Here is a 16,385-nt window from a genome sequence, read left to right as displayed (position 1 = left end):
CAGCCGTTTGCGTCACATTCTCTGACCTCAATTTTTCGGGGTATTTTTTTCTGAGCGAGACAGCGGCTGGCGGCGCCATATTGAAAGAAGAAATTTGTTTCATAAAACGCTAAAAATATCAAATTTGCCGCGATGTTGTACCTGGAGGATTATCTCGAAAGTGAGTATCGGACTCTAACAAAGCGTTAGAGGCTTTATTGGCGCGTATTGTGCATTAATTGTGTGATTTTTCCCGGCCTGTGTCGCTCCGGCCGTTAGCCTAGCCGTGCTAGCAGGGTAACCGCTTTTCTTCTCCTGGCAGTGATCGAGCAGCTACCCATGGATCTCCGCGACAGGTTTACGGAAATGAGGGAGATGGACCTGCAGGTTCAGAGTACGTACAGCACCGCCGGTTAACGGCAGATCGCACCGGTGTTGACACACTGAGGACAAACGTTATCACACGCTTTGAAATATAACCTAAGTTACATACACAGCGAGCAGCTCTGTAACGTTTCATTGAAACATTTCAGCGACATTATTTACCATTAAACTCTGTAACTAGCATACAAGTTAGCAGGCGGCTAACAGCGTCTCTGCAACAACAGACTGAAGTTAGTTTGAACATTTATTTACTGAACACCTCCAGGGTGGTCCGGTTGTTCTTATAGCACATCACTTTCTGAGTAAATTAAGATTACGCTTTAATATGAGTTGAGTTACTAATATAATGTGGCAGCTGGAAAGTCAACTAAAAACTTCTGTAGCGGTGCAGTTTTAATAATTCTTACTACAGTAACGTTAATCTTATTTCTTTATATATATATATATATATATATATATATATATATATATATATATATATCACAGTAAAACAACAACAACAACAGTAGTGTACATACTGTTGACTTTGTCAGTTGTAAAGCTGACAGGATTAGTCGACTGATTGATTAGTCAATCAATCAATAACTCTGTTTTATATCTCAGTAAACTGAATATCTTTGGTTTTTGGACGGTTGGTCGGACAAAACGAGACTTTTGAAGTCGTCACCTTGGACTCTGAGAAACTGACGTGGACATTTTTCTCTGTTTTTCATAACTTTTTAGAAACCAATCAGTTAACCAAAATGGTAAATGGGCTGTACTCGTATAGCGCCTTTCTGACTACACATCACATTCACACGCTGCCACACAGGTGCCACCTGCTCATCAGAAACTAATCAGTCACACACCGAGGGCACAGCCTCGTGCTGAGGACACTTCGACATGTAGGCCGGGATCGAACCGCCGACCTTCCGATTGGTGGACGACCCGCTCTACCACTAAGCCACAGCCGCCAATCAAGAAAATGATTTCCAGATGAATCAAAAATGAAAAGAAGTCCTAATTAAGATGGACGTGCAATAGTATGTCACTGCAGAGGATACACATGGCTGTACAGTTTTGAGGTACTTGTACTTGACTTGACTATTTCCATTTTCTGCTACTTTCTACTTCTACTGCACCACATCTCAGAGGGAGATACTGGACTTTTTACTGCTCTACATTCATTTTGACAGCTTTAGTTACTGGTTACTTTTCAGATTATTAATCTAATAAATTCTGATGTGTTATTACAGATTAAACTACCAGCAGAACATAAAGCCATTAAAACGAGCTCCACCTTCAGCAGCTGCAACATTAAAGTGATGAACACATGAATGCATCAATAATTATTATCCAGTAATATAACCTATATTATTCTGAAATGGGCCGTTCTGCGTAATGAGTACGTTTACTTGTAACAGTGTTTCTACACTGTAGTACTGCTAGTTTTGCTTAAGTAAAGAGTACTTCTTCCACCTCTGGATCTTTGTCTGTGAATTGTTGATGTGCTGAGTTTTCTGTATTTTTTCAGTGGTTGTGGTTAAGTTTGCATTTGAACTACATGAACGGAGGATGAACACAGACTCGGCTGCAGTGATTTTATTGTATCACAGATGTTTTAACCTCACTTGGTGTTTTTTAATGTTTTTCCATTTTTATTTGAGGAAGAGAAAGTGCAGTCGAAACGTCTGTGATACGTGAAAAACACTGTGGCAGTGTGGCAGAAACGTCTGCGATCTCACTGCTAACGGTTTGGTTTCCTGCTCTCAGTCACACTTTGTGTTCAGGCGCTGATATAAAAAATGTCCTTCTCAGTTTCTCAGAGTCCAACTTGACAAATGCAAATGTTTTGTTTTGTCCGACCAACAGTTTACGGTGATATAAAACTTTCATTGCCCTTTAAATTCTCCATTAACCATGATCGCTGACGGAAATGGTCTCTGGATACGTGAACTGAATCTGTAACTGACTGACGGAGGGCGTGATGTTCTGACCTGGGAAGTTTTGTTGAACAGGACATGAAGTGAACTGAATATAATATAATAATCATGATAATACTTTTGTTTGTTGATGTGTCCTCTCTGAAGTCAGTTCTTCTGTTGTTGAAAAGCACTGAGAGTCTTTGTCTTCGTCCCGTCCAGACGCCACCGATCAGCTGGAGCAGAAGGTGATCGAGTTCTTCGTCAACGCAAAGAAGAACAAACCAGAGTGGAGAGAAGAGCAGATGGAGGTCATTAAAAAGGTCCGAAACCCGCGTGATAGCGCAGTTCGCTGTTTGTTGCATGTGACTGTACAAAATACACGTAATTCATGATTCATTACGCAATAAAACTGTATACTACAATATCGATTTCTACAGAAGCTACAGTGGTTTTAACATAGTTAAATACGGAGTTGTGTTCAGAGCTCACCTGTGTGACGTCTCCTCCCCCACAGGTGTTAACTACACTCCCAAACAGAGTTAATTAGTAATAACTGTGTTTCAGGATTATTACAAAGCTTTGGAAGACGCAGATGAGAAAGTGCAGCTGGCCAATCAGATTTATGATCTGGTGAGTAAAACTGTCGTGTGATTAAAGAAAAGTTTAGACATCATAATGTGTTGGAAATAATATACAGTCAGAGTAGATGAAGATGCAACGTGTGGAATTAAATGTCTCCGTTCAGGCATCAGTATTATCGGTGTTCAGCAACACGGCCGACACAGCAGAGACATTTAAACAGCCGGTTTCATTGCCCCCAAGTTTAATACGGAGAGCGTTAACCAGAAAATAATAAAATACATTGTAGTAAAATGTTCAGATCGTGTATTTACACACAAACAGAAGTCAAATACAATCTGCTAAAAATGAGATCCTGACGGAGGGAGAGATCCATCCTGATTGATTAGTGATCAGAGGACGTGTTGCTTTATTGATGACTTCAGATCTCTAAGAGGTGTTGTTTCGTTTCTGTCTGTCTGTCGTTAGTATTGTCGAGTCTTACTGCGTGTTTTCATTAAAGTATTGTAAACACACGCTGTGGATCCCACATGCTGCTGCTCCAGTAGATAATGATGATCTAAATAAAGTTCGTCCTCAGCGACTGAACAAAGATATTTACTGAACAACTTCAGAACGTTTCCAGGTCAAGTGTTTCCCTGTTGTTCACTTCAACATCCACCAGATGGCAGTCAAAGACTTGATTACTCCTTCATGAGGAGAGACTCGCGATCACATGACTCGGCCTGTTATCACTTAATACCACAGTGATGTCAACACTGTTGTCATGATCAGAAAACTACAAAAGTTTGTTTTCCACAAACATCAGATAACGTTTCACAGCTCAGTTTACTCCTTTAACTCATTTCACACTGACTCTGTCACTCGGCTGCAGAAATGTTTACAGCGGTCTGATAACACCAGAAGATTCGCTTCAAAGAGGGAGTCGCTCGCTTAATTTACTCTTGGAACATTTTGAAAGTATTAGACAGAATGAGCCTTTTAAAAGATGAGGGATATTATTATCTCTTATTATGCCGAGCTGAGGGAGTTTTTTATTTCAGTGTTTCTGTTCTCCAGGTGGACCGTCACCTGCGAAAACTGGACCAGGAACTGGCCAAGTTTAAGATGGAGCTGGAGGCCGACAACGCCGGCATCACTGAGATCCTGGAGAGACGTAAGTCACCGACAGGTTTTTGTGCTGTTTCTTACGGAGCCGCCGAAGCCCTGAAAGATGATTAGTATTTATTTATTTTATGTTGGGCACTTTAATGGACAAACTTACATTGAACTTCCTGTCGTCGTCCTCTTCTCCTCAGGGTCTCTAGAGATGGACAGTCCATCTCAGCCGGTCAACAACCATCACGTCCCCTCTCACACTGCAGCTGAGAGTAAGTACTGACTCTCCTGTCTCATCTGCTGGATCAGTTTCGGCCAGATGCATCCGATCCGATCCGTCACTATCAGTGTCGTCAGGAGAGAAATGTTCATTTAGAAACTGTGTCTCCCTGAAAGAGTGTGTTCATCAGAGAGACTGACAGTGTTGGTTTGACACTGTATGATGACAGATGTGGGTCATTCACAAACGATCACCTTTATCTCTAATCCTAATCATCAAAACTGTTTAGTCCTTATGAAATAAAAGGCTAGCGTCAGATTTTTTCACTCTCAAATGTCTCAGCCTAAAAGCCTCAGTATCAGTCAGGCTGTAGTTGTTTGTAAACAATATGGACGGAGCGTGAGGTTGTTTCAGTCTCCGTTTCTGAGTGTTTGTCGTCTTTGTGTTGTAACAGAGAGGAAGTACAGCGCTCCGACTCACCACACTACAGAACATGTTCCAGAGAAGAAGTTCAAGTCTGAAGCTCTGCTGTCCACACTCACGTCAGACGCCTCCAAGGAGAACACACCAGGTAACACACTCACCTGTACGTCTACAGCTCCCAGTCAGTGTGTACGCTCACAGGGTAACACACACACACACACACACACACACACACCTGTAAACCCCTCAGTGGATCTGCTAACTTTGAGCTGTGTCCTCTGCAGGCTGCCGTACCAACAGCACGTCCTCGTCCACCAACAACGTGTACAGTGTGAACTCCTCTCAGCCTCTGGCCTCCTACAACCTGAGCTCCCTGCCTGCGGGGCCCGGGGCCGGGGCCGGGGCCATCACCATGGCTGCTGCTCAGGCTGTGCAGGCCACCGCGCAGGTCAGTAACACAATACACACCAACAGTGTTTTTATGTCAGGATTTAACTTCTGCGGAGGGCAGCGTCCACCTTTCAGATGGATCATCATGGAATTTATTTAAGACCTTCATGGTCCACAGAGGAGTTTCTCTCAGGGTTTCTGCTCTTCTCTGTTTTATATCAAAATAACAGAATCTCTTTGGGCTTTGGACGGTTGGTTGGACGAAACAAGACGTGAAGATGTCAGCTTGGGCTTTGGGATATTGTGATGGGCATTTTCTCTACTATTTTCTGAAATTTTACGGACTGATCGGGAATATAATTGGCAGATTAATAGATAATTAAGATAATTGTTAGTTGCAGCCCCACTTCAGTTCATGACTGGATATCATCAAAATGAGTGACTGAAGTCCTGTTTGCCTCATCTGAACTGTGATAGTCGTGTTAGCACAGCATGTAGCAGCGAGCAATGTTACGCTGTACGTTATCGTCAGGCAGTATAAATTATGCTGTGGTAAATATTCCTACGAATCTACGAGGACATTATGAGCAATGCAATATTGCCCTAAAAAGAGCAGTTTTAGGGCAATATTGGATTTTTATATGAACTTTTTTATGAGGTGCCAAAAACATTCCAGTATGCTTATTTCCCCATTCATCATGTCATGACATAAAATTACATATACCATGACATCACCCTCCTGTAATTGCATGCGAACATGCTAAATGTTACACACAAACAAAGCATTATAATGTTGGCATACTAACATGCTCAGTGCAAAATGCAATCATGTAAACATGCGGTATGTCTTGATTCTCGTCCGTAACTTTATTGATTGTTTTTGTTCGCCTGTTCAGATGAAGGAGGGCAGGAGGACGTCCAGTCTGAAAGCCAGCTACGAGGCCATCAAGAACAACGACTTTCAGCTGGGCAGAGAGTTCGCTCTGTCCCGGGACAACACCGGATACTCCTCCTCTGCTCTGGCCTCCACCCTCACCCAGACCCTCACCCCCACCACCGCCTCTGACTCCAGGGGACGCAAGTCCAAGTAAGACAGGCACACACCTGTACCTGTATGCTCAGCTGCATTTCATAAGCAGGGACGTGACTGGTCCTGAAGTAACTTCAGTTTAAACACTAAAAGTTTGGTTATAACAAGAACTGGAGGACTTTTAGATACAAATGTCTTGTGTTGTCTGCGCACATCTATGATGAAGTATACATATTCAACTATGTAACACATGCATACATTTGTGACAAAAGTATATAAGTATGACAAATCTATATATCATGACAAAAGTATATTTCTACGAGAAATTTACACTTTCATCATAGATAAAGCAGACATCTTAAACCAATACTGAATGGTCACGTATAACAGAAGTATGCATCAGTGACAGGTGTATAAATATATAACAAATATGTAAATCTGTAACATATTTACATACCTAACAACAAATAGTTACATGTAAATCAAAGATACATAAACATCTAACACACAATAAATGTGTAATTCTATGACAGATGTATCTGTCTGTAACCAGAGCGATGGTATTTGTATCTGTAACAAACCGGTTGGTGTTTCTGTTCAGACGTTTAAAAGGTTCCTTACGTCTCGTCTTCCTGTTTTACAGAAGCAGCATCAAGTCTTCCAACCATCAGTCATCTTCATCGTCCTCCTCTTCCTCTCTGTCGTCGTGCTCTTCGTCATCGGCTCTGGCTCAGGAGCTTTCCCAGCAGGTCTCGGCGCTGCCAGAGGCCGAGGCCAACAGCCAGGTGGACTGGACCTACGACCCCAACGAGCCCCGATACTGCATCTGTAACCAGGTACGCAGGTGTTACCGCGGGAGAACACTGTTTTCTCTGGAGAGCAAATACAAGTATAGAAAATAAAATTGGTAATGAAACCCCGCCTACTTTTACACCTGCACACACCTGTCCAGTCACTGTGTGAAGTGGCTGTGATGTTTCAGAAAGTTCTAAAACCTTTGTGGACTCAGTGATTAAAATGTGCTTTCAGTTCCTGTATTGGTTGTGTTTAATGATAATCTAATTTTATGTTATAAACAACAAAAAATTTATAAATTCTATTCTTTAATATCTTACAGGTTTCTTATGGAGAAATGGTCGGCTGTGATAATACAGATGTAAGTATCATGTTATTGACGTGATGATGTTGTGATATTAAAGTAGAACTGCAGCTAACAATTATTGTTTGCTATCTAGAGCCGAAACGATCAATTGGACAATTTGTATAATCAAGTAATTATCATTTATCAAGGAAAAATACCAAATATTAGACTATAATAGAGAAGACGTCTCACTCTGTTGGATTTGTTGAACTGCAGAAAGACTCTGGTTGTACAGTGTTACAGAATGGAGCTTCTTCCCTCACAACATTAACATTAATCAGTAACAGCTGATCTGAGCTGCAGCCGGAGGCGTTTGTCTTGTTAACCGGTGAAAGTGACGTCAGCTAAACACGAGAAGCTGCTCCCTGAATGTTTTCTACTCTGAGCCAGAGTTTAGAGAGAATCTGTGTTTTTTTACCAACCTCGGTGTCTGAACACAGTCGCTACAGAATACAAAAATCATTTTTTACTTTCATATACTCTCATATGCAGTGAAATTCTGCAACACCATTAGGCTAAGGAGGCCAAACGCAGCAGAGAAACGCAGCAGCAGAGAAACGCAGCAGCAGAGAAACGCAGCAGAGGGCAGCAGTAGAGAAACGCAGCAGAGGGCAGCAGTAGAGAAACGCAGCAGAGGGCAGCAGTAGAGAAACGCAGCAGAGGGCAGCAGTAGAGAAACGCAGCAGTAGAGAAACGCAGCAGTAGGGAAACGCAGCAGTAGAGAAACGCAACAGTAGAGAAACGCAACAGCAGAGAAACGCAACAGCAGAGAAACGCAACAGCAGAGAAACGCAACAGCAGAGAAACGCAGCAGTAGAGAAACGCAGCAGTAGGGAAACGCAGCAGTAGAGAAACGCAACAGTAGAGAAACGCAGCAGAAGAGAAACGCAGCAGAAGAGAAACGCAGCAGAAGAGAAACGCAGCAGAAGAGAAACGCAACAGAGGGCAGCAGTAGAGAAACGCAGCAGAGGGCAGCAGTAGAGAAACGCAGCAGAGGGCAGCAGTAGAGAAACGCAGCAGAGGGCAGCAGTAGAGAAACGCAGCAGAGAAACGCAGCGGAGGGCAGCAGTAGAGAAACGCAGCAGAGAAACGCATCAGCAGAAAAACGCAGCAGAGAAACGCAGCAGTAACGCAGTAAAGAAAAGATCAGCTGATATATTTCAGCTGATATCGATCCATTGAAATATGTCCTGATCGGCTTGTGACGTCTCTAATTAGCAGTAATATTAATTAATGTATGCTGTATTGTTTCCCCTTCAGTGTCCCATCGAGTGGTTCCACTACGGCTGTGTCGGCCTGACGGAGGCTCCGAAGGGGAAGTGGTATTGCCCTCAGTGTACGGCCGCCATGAAGAGGAGAGGCAGCCGCCACAAATAGACTCAGCGCTGTCTGTCCGTCATGTTGGATTTTAACCTCCATGTCATCCTCATAAAACACAACAATCAACACACTGCAGCCGACTGAGGTCAGAGGTCAACAGGCTGCTCACAAACGAGACGCTTCAACCGCACTGAGGTTTCTGAAGACAGATAAAATACTTTGTGCCAACAGAAATCATCTTTGGATTAAACCACACGAAGAAAAGTTTTGAGATTAAAATCATCACTCAAATAATTTCATTATCGTCCTCCAAACAGACTCGACTATTTAAAGCCCAAAAAATAAAAGAATTCTGTGGGTTTTCTCTTTATTTTCTTCTTTATTTGTCTTTTTTAACAAAAGTATTTAAACTGTTTTTATTTGATCAAAGTCAGAAGTCTGAAAGGAAAATCAGAATCTTTTAAATTCAACATTGAAATTAATCTCATAACCCGATTTTTCTGTTTAACCGTCCTCCGAACAAACTCGACTGATTTAATTTCCTAATGCTGTCTCGTAACGTTTCGTTGTTCGGATCACAGATCGATAAAACTAAAAACTCAAACCAGAAGCATGAAAATAACAGCAAACCGAACCTCGAGGTGAATCTGATGATCTGGATTGTTAAAGTCCTTTTCACTCTGGACAAACAAGTGTAACCTGCAGTTTAAAGTTGATGAAATCCTAAAAATAATCTTCGGACACGACTGAAACATTTCGTCTCCAGTTGAAGAACGAAAGAAGAAACCTGGACCCAAAATCATCTCCGAACTCTTGAATACCTTTCCAGATTCTGTTGTGAAAACAAACTGAATCAGATCTTCTGTCCCGTTGTCATTTAGTCCCGTACCACACACAGAGCTCACCTGGCCAGGTGAGAGGTCAGAGGTCAACCTGTCGGGGTCAGGTTGTGTATCTAAGTATAATACATAGTGTAACTGGAGGAGGAACAGAGTTCGGACTTGATCTGAATCCTGATTTAATGTGATTTTCTTTTCTTTCTTTGGACGAAAGAGAATCCAGAATTAAATGTTTGAACATTTTGAGACTTAATTCTGGCTTCATTTATCAACTTTAGTCTTTAACAGTTCCAGAGTTTAATTCTTGTGACTCTGACATAAATCTCAGAATTCAGACTTTATTCAGCACATTATCCACAAAATGAGTTTAATTTCAGAGTTAATGTTTCTCCTGTGGCGAGCTTTTGAGGAAGAATTTTGACTGTATAATATAATTATCTGTCTCTCTTTTTTTGCTAATTTGAGATTTTTCTGATAATCTTTAACGACTTTTTACATAATTTTATTTCAGATTTATTTTCTGTCCCCGTTTGAACCAGAAGGAGCAGATTTGTCTCCTCGAACCTCTAAAATATTGTTTTCAGTCAGAACAAAGTCACTGAAACCTTGACGGGGTGTGTGTGTGTTACTGTGTCTGTTACTGTGTGTGTGTGTGTGTGTGTGTGTGTCACTGTGTGTGTCTGTTACTGTGTGTGTGTCTGTGTGTGTTACTGTGTCTGTTACTGTGTGTGTGTTACTGTGTCTGTTACTGTGTGTGTGTTACTGTGTCTGTGTGTGTGTGTTTGTTTCTAGGGATGTTTTAAACAAAAAAAGTCCAATAAAATGATCAAGATGTTTTGGTATCTCTTGACTTTTAGTTTGACTTTGATTCACTTTACAAGCTGAAGTCAAACCTCTGAGCGGCCTCCGAGCGGCGCCCGCTGCCCCGAGCGGCGCCCGCTGCCTCCGAGCGGCGCCCGCGGCCTCCGCTCCGAGCGGCGCCCGCGCCCTCCGAGCGGCGCCCGCGCCTCCGGCGGCGCCCGCGGCCTCTGAGAGACGGTGGAGGTGAAACGTGATTTGCTCGAGTGACTGAGTTCAGACGCTGAAGCTGCCTTCGCTTTGGTTAACTGACAAACTGATCAGCTGTTACTGATCAACGCTGTTGTCTGTGAGTCTGAACTGGCCAAAGATCCTCTGCGAGGGAAGAAGCTCCACTCTGACAACCAGACTGCGTCTGTAGTTCGACAGCCCCAGCAGAGTGAGACGTCCTGTCTGTAACTGAGCTCAGGTCAGTTTCAGGAGTCTCATTCTCCAGTTAAACTTTCATTCACATCAGTAATTTAACCTAATTTAACAGTTTCTCTCGTTAACCCTGAACACTAAACTTCAGTGGATTCAGATCCAGCACTGGAACCAGGTTCAGATCCAGCACTGGAACCAGGTTCAACACTGAAACCAGGTTCAGATCCAGCACTGGAACCAGCGTTAGAGCCTCAGACACATTAATGAAGCACGAAGCTTCTCTGTCCTGTGTTTCTGATTCTGTAGATGAATCGTTAATATTATTTCTCCAAACTGTTTCTCTAAATGAAAGTAAGCGTCGAGCCCCGAGAGGATCTGAAGCTCTCGTCCTGTTCAGTTCAGTTCAGTTGTATTTATACGGCGCCAGTTCAAGACAGAAGTTATTTCACTGCACTTTCCTACAGAGCAGGTCCAGACCGAACTCTTTATAATATTATTTACAGAGACCCAACAAATCCCACCATGAGCGAGCACTTGGCCACAGCGGCAAGGAAAGACTTCCTTTAAGAGGCAGAAACCTGGTGCAGAACCAGACTCGGGGGGGCGGCCCAGAGAGAGAGAGGGGGGAGAGAGACTGACGAGTCTTTGAGTTTCACTTTTATTTGTTTACACAAATTAGACGTGAGGACGAGAGTTGAACCTTGAACAGTAATCAGAGTTAATATGTGCTCACGCGTTCAGTCGGCAGGAAGTAACTTTAAGAACTGTTTAATCAGTTATTGTTCATTAGAGCTGCAGCGAGAAGTCGACAACCATTTCTAATCGATCGATCGTTTTGAGTCGTCTAAAGAAAACAGAGTCTTTGTTTTGGACAAAACATCTGGAGACGTTGACTTGGACTCTGATGGACCTTTTTTTTTTTTTTTTTTTTTACTGTTTCCTGACATTTTAGAGACAAAACGATTAATCTAGAAAATACTTTAGAGTTGGATAAATCACAGATGAACTTCTGAAGGAGATTTCAGGGTTTAAATTCTGCGCTGAAGCTGAAACTGAAGCTGACACCGGAGCTGAAGCCGAAGCTGAAACTGGAGCTGAAACTGGAACTGGAGCTGAAACTGAAGCTGAAACTGGAGCTGAAACTGGAACTGGAACTGGAGCTGAAACTGGAGCTGAAACTGAAACTGGAGCTGAAACTGGAACTGGAGCTGAAACTGAAGCTGAAACTGGAGCTGAAACTGGAACTGGAGCTGAAACTGGAGCTGAAACTGAAACTGGAGCTGAAACTGAAACTGGAACTGGAGCTGAAACTGGAGCTGAAACTGAAACTGGAGCTGAAACTGAAACTGGAGCTGAAACTGGAACTGGAGCTGAAACTGAAGCTGAAGCTGAAACTGGAACTGGAACTGGAGCTGAAACTGGAGCTGAAGCTGAAACTGGAGCTGAAACTGGAACTGGAGCTGAAACTGGAGCTGAAGCTGAAACTGAAGCTGAAACTGAAACTGGAGCTGAAACTGGAGCTGAAGCTGGAACTGGAGCTGAAACTGGAACTGGAGCTGGTGCTGGAACTGGAGCTGAAACTGGAACTGGAGCTGAAACTGGAGCTGAAGCTGGAACTGAAACTGGAGCTGGAGCTGAAACTGAAGCTGAAGCTGGAACTGAAACTGGAGCTGGAGCTGAAACTGAAGCTGAAGCTGGAACTGGAGCTGAAACTGGAACTGGAGCTGGAACTGGAGCTGAAGCTGAAACTGAAGCCAAAGCTGGAGCTGAAGCTGGAACTGGAGCTGAAGCTGGAACTGCAGCTGAAGCTGGAACTGGAGCTGAAGCTGAAGCTGAAGCTGGAGCTGGAGCTGAAACTGGAACTGGAGCTGAAACTGGAGCTGAAGCTGGAACTGGAGCTGGAGCTGCCCTGCAGAGGCCACCGGGGGGCGCCGCACTCATCCAAACCAACATCTGCACAGGACTCAGGTATTTTAATCAGTTCAAGTTTAGTCACTCACAGATAAACTGTTGTAAACAGACACACTGGTAAGTATTCATGCGTTAGATGAAATTAGAAATAAATATATATATATATATATATACATAATATAAACAACAGTGAAAGAGGTCCATGAGTAGAGAGGTGGAGTGTAACTACGTCCTGTAAGTACAGTGCTGTACTCAGTTTACATTACAATGCTTCTGCTTCTGATGGAGTTACTTTCCTTTTTCTTAAGAATAGAAAACATTTTAGAAAATAAGATGCTTTGTTATGAACCAATAATCAGCTTCAGCTCCAGCATTAAACTGCTGCTCACGTGTTAAAGCATCTGATTTATATCGCAAAGCAAAACTAGTACTTTTACTGAAGTAACATTTTCAGTGAAGAGTTGTGCTTATTTTGGCAGTGTGGTATTAGTACTTTTACTGGAGTAAAGGATCTGAATACTTCCTCCACCACTGACTTTAACCTACACACACACACACACACACGCTGTATATACAGGGTGTGTGTGTGTTTTCCAGAAATAACTCAGCCTTCAGAGTGTTTCAGCAGGAGGGAGGAGGGAGGAGGTCCTGACCTCCTACAGAGCAGCAGCAGTTTTTACTGTCCAGACTCCAACTGAAACACGAGGACAGACTCTCAGCTTCATCCTGATTGTGTGGAACAGTAAAAGCAGAGAAGAAGAGTCGGTGGGCCCAGGTTCATCCGGGGGAGGACGGACTGGAAATCTGATTACTGTGGCTTCTTTTTTCTTTTCCTGCTGGATTTAACTCAAACCAGATGGTTTCTCTGCCAGACTCCACCGACGGTTCGGTTGTTTTTAACTTCCCTCCGACGCCACCAAACTTCACGCGTTTCTCGGCAAATTGTAACCCTCAAGTTTGAAGAGAAAATGCGCTGTTTGGAGTTTTTTCATGTTAACGGATTCTTCTGACGGTCCCGTTATGACTCCAGTTTGACTTTGAGTTTTCATCAGCTGACAGGACGTCGGGTTTCAGCACAGACGCAGGACTGCTGCGCACTTTGGATTGAGACAAACCAGGAGGATAATTGGATAAATCAACGAGAATCATTTGCCTTTGAAGTGTCATATGGTCCTCTTTCTTTAAACTCACATGATCTCACCGAGGAGGAGAGAAGATGCAGCTCGGCTGCTCTGAAGCGAAGTTCTGTCCTTCGCCGCGCGTCCCGGCTGCTCTTCTGCTTCTGTTCGGGTGCATCCGCTGCGCACAGAGCGTCCGACCCAAGAATTAGGGCTTTTTAAAATTTGATTCGTTATTGATAAAAGTTCTTTGGACTCACAACATGAGTTAATACTTTTTCAGACTCTTATGGATCCACTAGTAAATTCGGCATAAATATAATCCATCAAAAGGCTCCTTAAGTCAACAAAACAGTCGCATTTAACAAACTTCCTGACAACCGAGATGCATTCATGTTTGGTGGGGGGAAACTAGTATATCGCCAAACATCACTGAAAATTAGGCTATTTTAAAATTTGTTTGGTTACCAAAAGTTCTTTGGACTCACAACATGAGTTAATACTTTTTCAGACTCTTACAGATCCACTAGTAAATTCGGCATAGTTGTATTACATCAAAGAGGAAATATTATTTCGATAAAACAGCATTTAACAAACCCTTTAACAGTCCCGATACATTGATGTTTGGAGGGAAACTGCAAGCGGAGCTTATAATCAGGAGCTTTCCGTGAAGAGATGAAGATGAGGAGTGAAGATGAGGAGTGAAGGTGAAACGCTCAGGAATGTGAAGTGAAGGACTGTTTCCTGTCATGCGGTGCCTCCTGGCTTCAGCCGGCGGGCTTCTCCTGAGGGAAGCCGGGATGCTGCTCCGCCGCCGGTCCTGCTCCGGCCCGCTGCTGCTGCTCGGGCTGGCGGTGTGTCTCTTCTACCAGACCCTGATGGTGGCCCGGAACCGGCTCCGGTCCGGACAGCAGCAACCCGCCGCCGATATCCGCAGCAGAAAGCCGTCAGATGAAGTCCTGATGGAGGAGACCAGGAGGTTTATTTCTACTCTGGAGACTTTACAGAGACAGACACAGGTGAGTTTAACCTGCCCTCCGTGCGCGCGCGCGTTCACCTGATGCTGCTGTGACCTGCAGTGACCCCAACAATTAAACCAACAGTTAGCGAGTTTTCTTAAAGTCATTATTACCTGATGATTTTTACAAGTTGAATGACTATATCACCAAACTTAATTCAAAAATGAGAGAATTTCAGTAACATTACGTGTAACTTTGTAACAGAATAAGGAAAAACGTGTATATCACCAAACTTCACTCAAAATCGCGGATAGACAAGATGACCTCATACCTCTGCAGACTCTTGCAGATCGACTTGTACATTCATCATGAAAGTCCTCTGTTTAAATAAAACACTTGTATTTAACAGCCGAGATACATTCTTGAATGGAATTAAACTGCTGTATCGCCAAACTTCACTCAAAACCAGAGCATTTTAAAACTATTTGGGTTGTAGGCATTACAACATGAGCCAATACCATTTCAGACTTTTGCAGATCGACTTGTAAATGTATCTTGAATATAATGTACCAATATAATCTTTCATTTTAATAAAACAACTGAACAACACTTTCTAACAGCCAGATTCATGCATTTATGCAGAAAGCTAGTATATCGTCAAACTTCATTTAAAAGCAGGGCATTTTAAGATTTGCTTGGTTATGGGCAATAGTATCTAAGCAATACAATTCCTTTTAATGATCTTGCCAGACTCCTGTGGTTCTCTGATAAATTCGGCATAAATATAATTAAACAATAGAATCTTCTTTAACTAAAACAATCTATTACCTTTTTAAACCTTTTGAATGGACACAAACCTTTCCTAAAAGTAAAAAAGCTACTATGGTAAGTGGTGTTTGGTGGATCTGAAGTATAAAGAATTTACCACAACACTAACCTGACTCCTTAACTGTTGTCATTCATGTTTGTTCAGCCTTTAAGATATGTGTCTTTAAAATGACAGATTTCCAAATGGAGTTTTGTATAGATAGCCCCCCCCCCCCCTGTAATAGAGAAAGGAAGCGTTGTTCCAGCTGGGTCAAGGCTCCTTGTGGATCATTGTTGCAGTATTTTTAGACTATGAGGGGATCAATGGCTGTGTGCACGAGGGTTTTATTTTACTACAGGATGATTGACAGCTGGAGGGACCAGTCAGATCTAGAGTATCCTGTCAGTATGTGTTGGGTATTTTAAGTGTGTCCTGGTCCTCAGTGTCCCTGATATAAATATTTGTGTCATTAATCAGCTGAGGATCCACTTCCTGACAGAAAACTGGCAGCTGACACACACACACACACACACACACACTGTCAGGCTGTTAATCTCGTCAGCTTTTGTTGGTTAAACTGGATTTGATCCTCGGTGGTTTGTGTTTGGTTTATTTTATTACACCAGTAAAACGTTGCTGTCAGTCACTCTGAGGTGATGACAGCTGTTCGGTTTTAAAGCAGCAGGCCAACATTTTGGGAAACATTTTGTTGTTTCCAGGTGCATTTTTGCTAACTTAACAGGTAAATATTGACACTCTGGTGCTCTGTGAGATATTTTGTCCCGTTTGTTAAATGAAAGCTGCTTTTGGTCAGAAAGAAAAGAACAGATTTATCTATCTTTACAAGATTTATCTGTTAGCCTGATGTTTGGAAGTTATGCTAGCTTGTGATGCTACAGTGACTTCCTGTTTACATAGTTGATTGCTCTTGATTGGACAAATGTTTCCTAGAAACAGATTTACACATCACTAGAGTCTTTACTAGCTGAGACGTTTTGTTTTAACGGTGCAACCTGATTTAGTGAATCACTGGTTAGTGAGAACTCAGGAAGGACTTTAGG

General features: G+C 42.7%; 2 protein-coding genes across 7 annotated transcripts in view; both read left to right on the top strand.

Moving 5' to 3' along the window:
* ing3 (inhibitor of growth family, member 3) lies at positions 1 to 9,560 on the top strand. 2 transcript variants are annotated; one of them, XM_044186553.1, is made up of 12 exons: positions 1 to 160; positions 302 to 373; positions 2,487 to 2,587; positions 2,832 to 2,897; positions 3,906 to 4,002; positions 4,145 to 4,216; positions 4,619 to 4,735; positions 4,872 to 5,035; positions 5,874 to 6,064; positions 6,651 to 6,843; positions 7,125 to 7,163; positions 8,409 to 9,560. In XM_044186553.1, exons 1-12 carry the CDS (start codon positions 133 to 135, stop codon positions 8,523 to 8,525), a joined length of 1,257 nt encoding a protein of 418 aa, XP_044042488.1. In that variant the 5' UTR covers positions 1 to 132; the 3' UTR covers positions 8,526 to 9,560. The 2 variants fall into 2 exon arrangements, with proteins under 2 accessions (XP_044042488.1, XP_044042489.1); XM_044186554.1 differs by lacking the exons at positions 1 to 160; positions 302 to 373 and adding an exon at positions 1,191 to 1,427.
* Positions 9,561 to 12,710: 3,150 nt separating this feature from the next.
* The window catches only part of cped1 (cadherin-like and PC-esterase domain containing 1), a 40,590-nt gene continuing 36,915 nt past the window's right edge, over positions 12,711 to 16,385 (top strand). For 3 of the 5 annotated variants that reach the window (XM_044186483.1, XM_044186482.1, XM_044186481.1), the window contains exon 1: positions 12,723 to 14,576. In XM_044186483.1, the coding sequence (XP_044042418.1) occupies positions 14,307 to 14,576 (270 nt within the window). In that variant the 5' untranslated portion in view covers positions 12,723 to 14,306. Of the gene's footprint in view, positions 14,577 to 16,385 lie in introns of all 5 variants that reach the window. The other 2 variants (XM_044186485.1, XM_044186484.1) reach the window with 2 other exon arrangements.

Source organism: Siniperca chuatsi, linkage group LG23 (genome assembly GCF_020085105.1).
Source record: "Siniperca chuatsi isolate FFG_IHB_CAS linkage group LG23, ASM2008510v1, whole genome shotgun sequence".
In the NCBI taxonomy this organism is placed as follows: domain Eukaryota; kingdom Metazoa; phylum Chordata; class Actinopteri; order Centrarchiformes; family Sinipercidae; genus Siniperca; species Siniperca chuatsi.
The sequence above is the reverse complement of the archived record's forward strand: the minus strand, read 5'-3'. Positions and strand labels throughout refer to the sequence as shown.

Bases quoted from the DNA above. Each gene is read 5' to 3' on its own strand.
- ing3 (XM_044186553.1), top strand. From the start codon at position 133: ATGTTGTACCTGGAGGATTATCTCGAAA. The intron at 161-301 runs GTGAGTATCGGA...TTCTCCTGGCAG, and splicing joins CCTGGAGGATTATCTCGAAA to TGATCGAGCAGCTACCCATG. The intron at 6,065-6,650 runs GTAAGACAGGCA...CCTGTTTTACAG, and splicing joins TCCAGGGGACGCAAGTCCAA to AAGCAGCATCAAGTCTTCCA.